Source organism: Varroa jacobsoni, unplaced genomic scaffold, assembly GCF_002532875.2.
Source record: "Varroa jacobsoni isolate VJ856 unplaced genomic scaffold, vjacob_1.0 scaffold_1086, whole genome shotgun sequence".
NCBI classification, from domain to species: Eukaryota; Metazoa; Arthropoda; class Arachnida; order Mesostigmata; family Varroidae; genus Varroa; species Varroa jacobsoni.
Window position 1 is genome coordinate 127,974 of NW_019213988.1, and position 9,856 is coordinate 137,829.

The 9,856-nt window shown below is 44.6% G+C and overlaps 1 protein-coding gene across 1 annotated transcript; it reads right to left on the bottom strand.

Annotated features, from left to right (window-relative positions):
• Positions 1-233: 233 nt before the first annotated feature.
• Positions 234-7,876, bottom strand: LOC111266478 (uncharacterized). The gene is made up of 5 exons (XM_022843996.2): positions 6,465-7,876; positions 5,811-6,135; positions 5,357-5,590; positions 4,585-5,169; positions 234-1,940 (listed from the first exon to the last, which is right to left on the bottom strand). Exons 1-5 carry the CDS (start codon positions 6,738-6,740, stop codon positions 1,801-1,803), a joined length of 1,560 nt encoding a protein of 519 aa, XP_022699731.1. The 5' UTR covers positions 6,741-7,876; the 3' UTR covers positions 234-1,800.
• Positions 7,877-9,856: the final 1,980 nt, after the last annotated feature.

Here is a 9,856-nt window from a genome sequence, read left to right on the forward strand (position 1 = left end):
ATATATACATACATACATACATATATCTCATGACTAGAAACACCATTTGAGATTTTTTTTCAATTATTCCTAACTCTACGCATTTTGTGCATAGTCAGTCGATGCCTAAACTGGGTTGCTGTCACTGTTATAATTTTTGCTGCAGACGTAGCACATGCACCCAATTCTGTCTATACAGATATACATGTTCAGTATACATAAACAATAATTCCTATGTAATAATAAGTCAGCAATAATTTTACCACTGTCTGGCAATATCTTTTCATGTCTCACTGAAAATTCTAATTTCCACCAACCTCGATCGTTTAATGAGGCACGTTGAGCCGGTGGCTGTTATAATAATAGCGATGAGCAAAGCATAGCTTTGCCGTCAGAGGGCGCTCTTAAAAATACGAACCCGCCTACAACATGGCGTTTATATGTTGCAATCGATATAGTGGCTACTGTATAGTAGGCTAAAAATAATCACGATTAACTGTAAAAATGGGGCTCCTTCGCTTCGCCATACCGATGAGAAGATCGCTGTTATTGTTTGAGCTTTAGAAAAATCAAAGCTTGCTATTTTCTTTTCGATATTAGTCGGGCAATTTTACACGTTTCATACATTGTAGCGACACAATCACTATCGGGAATCCTTTGGCTGAAGTCGTTCATTTTTTTTGTTGTGTTTTCTTTTGTTTTTTTTTTTTTTTTTTGTTAATACGCGCGTTCTTTTACAGCCAATATCCAGCCAATGGTCTATTTAAGTGAGATTCATTTTATCGAGGTGCACTGTCATTTAGCATAGAAAACAATTATAAGGGCACACCCTTGGGCTTTACTAATACGGTTGCAACGGAGCATCTCCGAGAAGAGTTCGTTTTATCTAAAAGGTTCAACACGTTGCGGAAAGTGTGTTTTATCTCGTTATATTATGATTGGGTAGTTGATACAATATCATGGGGTATAATCTAATCTAGAGTTATTTTCAGAATCGACGATTGTTTAGTATTAATCTTGTGACTATCTGTATGTATAGGGCTCTCATTTTCTTTTAACATACTTTTTACCATTAACAAACAAACAAACAGTACATTTCAAAGTACAGTTTTTTGTCCAAGGCCAATCAAAGGCTTGATTGACGAATCGCTCGCTGATATCTAATAAGTTATTAGCATCTATAAAGTCTATATCTATATGATCACCTATATGGATATTAATCAAGATCAAGATCTATTAGTATGGCTCTGACAGCAAATTATAGTCTGCTCCTCAGAACGAATTTGCCGCTCTTCAAGAGTGACATCAGATGGGAACGCACGGAAATAGAAAACGTTGGCGATATCTTTCACAACATGTGGTACTTATAAGTTAGTTATGCTTGAATGAGTACATTAATGTGGGAAAGTTTTCTCATAATTAATAATTTAATAAATAGAATCTCTTTCTCTGTTCTGAAATGGCGGCTAAGGAAGAAAAGGCGGCGTAAGGTGAGGAGATAGATTAGTTGTTCGTTAAGGTTTGTTAGGAGCTGTCTTTCTCCTTCGTAACTTACTACGAAAGTTGTTCATTACTACTGTTTTTAGTTGACTTGTCGTATTTTCACCCCGCGCGTGCGCTGTTTTGTTGGCCTCCTTGACCTGTGCTTCGCTCCTGGTTTCTTTCTTCGCTTAGCCTTTTTCGTTAGGCCTTTTCTCTCTCGCCCTCTCTGTCTTTTTCTTTCTCTCTGTTTTCGCCTATCGTCATTTACATCAAAATAGGAAAACCAGCTAAATAGTTAATCATTATTAGTACTACTATTTGTATTATTATTAACAACAACTAATGACGTATTTGGTGGTGCTTCTGAGGCGGGCATTCGGTGAAGGGCGCGCCGTAATTTGACCGGACCAAGTTAGCGAGACGCTCGAACAGCTCAGCATCGAAGGATCCACCTTGCCAGTCGCAGTGAAGGGGGTTACCTGTAATCGATCGAAAAAGCAGCAAAACAAACTTTCGTTAGGATCGGCTTCTACGAGTCTCTCGTCGGGGCGCGAATATAGCGTATACGTTACGAACGCGCCCTGTTTTACCTGTTCATCAAAATTAACATTCGAATAACAATACGATTCATTCGTCGTTGTGCGACACCGCGCAACGACGGGAATTACTAGGTACTAAAGTTCGATACTATTATCGCAACGGACAACGACAGAAAGTTGGTCCGAAAACAGGACCAAAAAAAATCACACGGCCGCACCGCGCCTAATTCGATCAGAGCTATATTGGAACGATAAACCTACCTGCTTTTAGAATAGCTCGCGTGTTTAATATAAACATGGTTCGACGTAATGCATCAAAGTCAACAACCTGCCAGTTCTTTCTCCTGTGACTTACCAGTCAGTGCCCATTAGAACTACTATGTACTAACGCAGAAAATTAATGAACGATGGCGCAGGTCAACTTTTTATCGACTGTAATTAAAATATATACTTTATATACATGAATGTTCCGATGAAGATGGCTAGGGCAATAACTAAGTTCATGAGTTTACGTTGGTAGTTATACTGATTTGTGCACCAATCCGTATTTCAGGAATTTTACAGCTGATGGACCGACTTCAAGTCTGAGTGTAGATATTATTCCTAGATAATTAACATGTAGACCTAAGATTTCAATGGAAAATTATACACGTAATATATAAATACAGACGACAAACATTTGAGAGAAACAATAACATTTTTTGGTAATAAATACCAAGAATAGTCTGTAATTATTATGTAAATTGGGTGCTTCGCAGTTCCAAGCATTCGTACAACGAAAATGTGCCGAGAAAGAGAGAGAGAAATAGAAAGAACAGCACCGTTCTTTTTCCTGATAGGAAAGGGAAGGCTTTTTCTAACCAAAAGTTTGAGTGCTATTTGTCTGTGTGAATGAGTCACTTTCAAACGTGCGCTATTATCTGGCAGTTAAAAAAATATCATTAAACTCGGCGTCTTCAGACGTCTCCTATTAGTCACGACGTCTGTTAACGGTGTGTTGTTTTGGGAGCTGGGTAAACCCGTATGAGCGTGGCACAGCTGGAAACGTCGTCAGCCCGTAATGACCCTTTGAGCGATTGTTATTTAGAGGATCCCCGTTCGTCTTTCATTTTCGTAATTCTCTCCGGAAGTCTCTCGGCACGACCGAATGGACCAAGCTCGCCCTGCCCCAGAACCTCGAATCCGTCGACCAAGCCAAAGGTTGTCAGATGATCGAGCGGCTTGAGAAGCAAAGCAAACGGATGCGGGACTGACTTGGCCGGCTACTCCACTATACTGCACTTTACTCCCACCAATGTCTTTCTCTTGATTCGCAGACAGCTGTGAATGTGTGTGTTAAGACTGAAGCGTAGAGAAAACTCGCCCATCCCATTTGGGTGTTCGCCGACCCGGACGGTCAACATCGCTGGAACGAAGCGCCACATATCAAGAACAGACATCAGCAGTAATAGTAGCAGCGAGCAGTATCGAGGCCTGACATAGTCATCGTGATGGTAGGGACAACAGCAGCAGCGATGGACGAAAAATCACTGTATCAGCCGCACATCGTGCTAGCTTAGACCTAGCACGACTCTGCCGAGGGAACGCTGCCACATCGCCTTGACTGGGGATCGTCATCAGGGATAGGTTGAATGAGAAACTGAAAGAGAGAGAACGAGTAGCTAACAAACAACGTAGAAAATGGCGTTGGTCGTAAGAAGGCGAGACACACACCGTATGCCGCTGGCTGGTAGCGTCGGGTCTACCGGCTGTCCGTCACGATCGGGCCGGGGCACGGTACAGGGTTCAAATAAAAGAGAACACGCCGACTATGACTATGACTATAACGACGACGCGTCGTGATTACGAACTACGAAAAAAAAAAAAAAACAGCACCAAAGAATGAGTGAGCGAGCGAACAAGCGAATGAACAAATGGGACTCTAACAACCGCCGAATCAGAAGGGCGCTAAAACGACAGCCGCCAAAGGGTCGCCAACTGCTAGAGCCGCCGGCGGGCAACCTCCAGGCAAAGTCCACTGTTGGCTCCACGATCAGATTACAGGGCCATTTTCGCAGCTGCTGCTGTTCGTACCGAGACGGCCGCAAAGAGAGGGACGAGAACTACGCCGATGGGTTGTACTATACCTACGAAGGTATAGAGGGAGACGACACGGTCGCTGCACAACGACGAAGAGAAAAATGAAGGAAAGCTGGAGAAAGTCGATTCATTGGAGAAAGCGGCCTCCGGTTAGTGTATAAGCAAAGTCTCGACAACAATTAACCATAGCCACGGTCCATATGACGTCACTAATGACGATAATGATATTCTATGCGATGAACAGCATAGAAATGGTTGTCACAATGGCGGCGTTTGACTGCAGAGTGGCTCACCTGTAGAAAGAGAGCGCAACTCTCGGACCTGAGCCGATCCAGTGAAGACGCTAAACGGTGCATCTCCTAATCCAGGACAAAAACTTTCGGTTACTCGTATTTCATATGATACTAGTCTTTACCTAATTCAGACGGTAATAAAAGTGACAGCACAAGGCGATGTCGATGCTGAAACAACCTTGTGCCGATATATTATTGTAATCACTACTTACCTTCAAGCTTGATACTTCGTAACGTAGTTGGGAGCTCGTCGATGCTCAATTTCTCGAAACGATTACCGGCTAGGTCGAGTTTGCCCAACGGAAGTGTCCTAATCGTGCCCTGCAGATCTTCAAGGAGGTTGCCAGAAAGATCAAGTGACCACAGCTCAGGAAGATCCGGCGAGCCCTCGATCATAATCAACTCGTTATGGCCCATCTCCAGAGTATAAAGCTTGCGAAGGCCATTTAGGGCAGACCAATTTAGCTTTCCAATATGGTTGCCGGACAACAGGAGCGATGTCAGCTCCTTGAGATGCCGGAGCGCCTGTGGCACCTCAGTAAATCCGTTGTTGCTTAAATTGAGTGACCGTAGACGGCGTGCTCCAATCTTGTCGAACAAAACATCATCCAAAGCGGTCAGGTTGTTGTCATCAATACTAAGATTTGACACATTTGTTCTAAGCATGAATCCAAACTGGCGAAGTGAGTTCCGGCCAAGAAAGAGCGACTCAAGTTTCGGGAGCGTTGTAAAGACATCATCATTAAGTTGTTTGATATTACAGTTGACGAGATAGAGTGTAGTGAGGCCCTTAAGACCTGTACGAAAACGTGAGCGGAAAAAATTTGGTTAAAATTTATTCGTACGCATACAAGTTTATTTATGCAGCACGCAGCTCTTTTTTGACTAATGTTACGTTGGCGGCGTGTTTCTAATAGGCCGTCGCCTAGCCCATAGCAATACGCATATCAGGCACGAGTAACGTAAAATGCGATTATCCTTAACCTTTGAAAACGTCCTTGGTCGGGTTGTTCAGGCCGGTGTTTTTGAGATACAACGTACGAAGTCGTGACATATCCCGGAAGGCGTTCAAGAGGTTCGGCGCTGTCAGATCCGGATTTCCGTTCAGGTTGAGTGCCACCAGGCTTCGGGGAAAAGCGTCCTGTTCCACTCGACGTACGGCGCATGATGACAACCCCAGAGTCATCAGGCTTTCCGGAAACAAGCCCTTGGAAACGACTGCAATCAAATCACAATGCACAGCCACAACATACAATCGCTCGTAAGAGAGCTCCGCTCGCGGCCCTCTCGTCACACACTCAAAACCACGTGGGCTTTCTACCTCCATCGATAGAAGTAGTAGTAGTAGTAGTAGTAGTAGTAGTAGTAGTAGTAGTAGTAGTAGTTCCTGTCTAGCTGGTTCGGACATTGGCCAAGCCCGATTGAAGAGGCAACCTACCTTCAAGATGGAAGCCATGCAGCATAAGTGTGCCCAGTTTCGGGATTCGGCTGATGGCTTCCAAGGGAGGTGGCACACCTGCAAGGCTCTTCAAGTCCAAAACTCGGGTCTCAAGCCCCTCGAAGGCGGCCAAGTCGAACGTCTGCACGAAGCTTGTGTTCAGGTGAACGATGAGAGCTTTGACGCCAGCCAGGAATCGGGCGGGCACCTCCTGCATGGTCAACTCGTGCACCGAAATCACGAACTGAGCCTCTGGTGATTTAATTCGTAAAGACCGGTACAGCTGCTGCAGAGGCTCACCTGAGCTCAATTTCCGGCACACAATCTGTCGAAACAAACAGTGGACAGAAAAATGCAGAGATATACATAGACAAAGAACCAACATAATGCGGCCGCTCGCAAATAACAACGAAAATAATTCGAACATTTACATTTGATGTATGGTCTTTGACGGGCAGGTACACAAATGTCCATTTTGCCATTGTATTTTAGAGCAGCTGGCTCACTGGCTTACTCACTGCATGCGTTCTACTATCCGGAAAGTAAGCGACAAGCGGACCGCGCCACGCTAAACTAATTATCTAATAAATGAATGCCGTTGCAGTGCTAGTATAGTCTACAACGTTCATGGCTTTTTTCTCTGGCCTTGCTTACCTCGAATCGGAAATATCTGGCATCGTCCGTTTCGCTCTGAAGGGCGTCACCACACTCCATATTTTTGTATCGATCAAGACACACACAGGGCGATTGTGTTTGGTCGGGTGTAAGAACTCTATTGGCCGAAATAGGGTTCTTGCTGTTATTGCCTGTCGTGGAGGCCGTCGTGGTTGTGGACACGACGGTGACATTACCGATGGACGCCCCATGGCTGCCCGCTAGCACCGCTCCGATAAACAAGCACTGCACAAACGTCTTCCCGGAGAAAGGCATATTGTTCTCGGATGCCTCTGCAGGTCTGTCAAGACACTGCACGGGAGACCTTGACCAGAACCTCGCGAGGTTCGAGGAAGAGCCACAAAAGAGCTGAGAAATCTGGGGCTGGAGGCGTCATTTAATGGACCCGGCACGCGCGCTCATCGCTTTTTACTATCGACCCCTCGGCTCCGGGAGAGGGCAGGCGCACCCGTCAGCCGCACAGCCGCGGAGAGAGGGCGCTTCGCCTTGCCAGCAGTCAGCATATCGACGACTACAAAGAGGCAGCAGCCGCTTATGGTGTTGTTCAACGTCGCTGCTGCCAAAACAAGCCACGAACCAGCCATCACTGCCATCAGTCTGGCTATAGCACCAAAACTGGTTGTCACTGTCGTTCTGTGAAGATGCCCCTGGAACCGCTATTGGACATCATTACGTCAGACTATGCTTCTGTAGTACGGCTACTCCTAAATGTTGCTAACATCGAAATCTATCATAGCCGCCGCGAGTATGTTACGCCGCTCTAACGACTGTTTGCATGCTTTTGTTAGTGTTTTCGCGCCAATATCCGCGCCGCTGCGAACTGGCATATGCTGAGGGTGTCGTCTGTCGATGGGACTGGTCGACGAAGGCGGGCGCCGCCAAATCCTAACCAACAGGACGAATCGATGCCCATCAATAACAATAATAACAGCAGCGACAACAATAACAAAGGGAGTTACAACAACAACAACCGGGAAAAGAAAGGAGAGTGTGGCGGCAAATATTGAAAATTGTCAGGACTGACGGAGGCGAGGTCTCAATACTTAGCTGCTATATGAGGTTATAGTTTGTGCTGGTCTATTCGTTTATTTAATCCACAAAATACAAGGCATACATTATCAAAATATTATGGCACAAACAATGTCAGCCCGATTTTTGACACGGTTATGCATACCACTTCATGTCGTGAACTGGTAACAAAGGATATTGGTTACATGTCCTTAGACGGATAGCGTAGGTTATAGTAAGCAAAATGTTCCCTGGCTTAATCCGTTTGAATTAGTCATACATTTAATTATCTAATTGGTAATGCACAGGTTGTTATTTAACTTAAGTTTTTTCCGCTTCGTGCATATTAATTGAATAAAAAGTGTTGAATTTCAAAGCCACGAAATAAAATTCGATTTCGTAATTTAAAAACGTATCTTTGAGAGTTCGGTATAACTAGAAACAAGGAAGAAATAACAGGTCAATCAGTCGCATAGGATTGAATTTTTGTTTTCTTTTACCCTAGAAAAGCCTACTGTCGACCATCTTGAGCAACCTATCGTTTCGAATGATCACAGTCAACACGGGGGGGGGGGGGGGGTCCCCTCTACACGCAGTCAACTACAGCGATACCAGTGGGGGTAATTTCCTCAGCCCTAGTAATGTCTTCCACTGCATCTACTACGATTTTCCCCACATCTTAAAGCAGGTCAATATTACTCTGTTAATTTGAGAGCTTCGAGAGCTGGTCAAGCCCTTGGGGCCCAATGGCGCCTGTTTTTATTAATCCGTCACATCCGCACTGATCTGCGCATTTGACCCTGTGCGTCATCCAAGCGCCCCGAAGCTCATCTCGGCCTGTCGGCCCTTTAATTGGGATTCGTGTTTGCGTCTTACACGCACGACGATGATACCCATATGCGCCTCCTACAAGCCCAATGCTGGCGACCTTGAGAGCTGTGTGAGATGTTGCTATTGCTGTTGATACAAATAAATTCCAAGCTGAGCTATATACAACCTATGTAAAAATTATGGAATGCTGATCCGTGTACCCGAATACGCAACAGGTACTTATGCAGTTACAAAGACCATAAATGATTTTTATTGCGGTTAACACATTTTCTGGCATGCTTCTTCCAGTGAATCGAAATATAGACTTTATTATGGACGCATCTAATTTGGCTCAATCGGCGAGCACCGGTTGCAATACAATATGTCGCTGTTTTATAATTAAGCAACCGGGTTTTTTAAATTAAATTGTGTATGAATTTCGTTAATACCACATCCGTGTATCGTAGCCCCTTGAAGTCGTCGTGTTTACCTAAGGACGTGTCCAAAACAGTTTTCGAACAATGACCGCAAGGCCTGTTTTAAGAAATTACGGTACACCCCGCAAAACCGTGACCACACCAAACCTCATTGATTCTTATCGTACTGTTGACGTTGAAGCAAGTACAAGGTTTTGTGATCTCGCTAACGGACTTGCTGGTCTTCCTAGTCATGCACCCGGACGGCTGGGACAACAACTTAATTTACCTGTTCGGTCGCCGTACTTGAAAGCAGTCGCAGAGGTCCTTCTAATACAGCGAACAGAATTTAAATAAAAAAAAAGGAAGAAACAGCATTTGAAATAGCAGTTTGTGCAAAAAGAAACGTTCGTCAAACATACAAACTATATCTACTTTCTCGGCTTTTACTTTCAACAGTTTCTAGAAAAATCCGTTATTTGCCTACAAACTTTGCTCTGATTTATAACTTCCTAATTCATTTTCAGATCAGATAATCTGAGCGATAGTCCGACGCAGTGCGCCTAGAACTACTAGAATCGCTAGAAAAACCAGAATGTGCCCAGAAGAGTCATAGCCATTCAAGAAAAACGCTCGATTTTTAGACAACAATTAGCCGACTTTTTGTAGGTATTATTCCTTAGTTTATAAAATTATCACATCCTGCCCCTTACGCAGCGGCTGCAGCGGTAGTTTGTTCCGGACATCGCACGTAATAACGCTCTCAACGAGATGATCCCATTGTACTTCGTATTTTCAATATTCAACAATCACTTTAGCCTGAATCAAACTGCAGCAGTCGAAGGTGCCTGACGCTAATTACCGACCCTGTTATCGCGTGTAGAGTACTTGCACACTATAACAGCGTAATTACCTGCGTGCAATCGATGACAAAGCCTTTACTTTGCTGGGACCTTTCATCTGCCACCAGCGCCAGCCTTCACTCTTTAAAACTAGGGAAACGTCATTGTCACGTCTTCATTATCGACGCGCGGCACGGTTTCGTCATTTAAAACGTTGTCCGCTAACGCTGGTTCTTCTACACCCCCCCGTCCGTCATCGTTGACGTCATTTGCTCGGGTGAGTTGCGACGTCAGC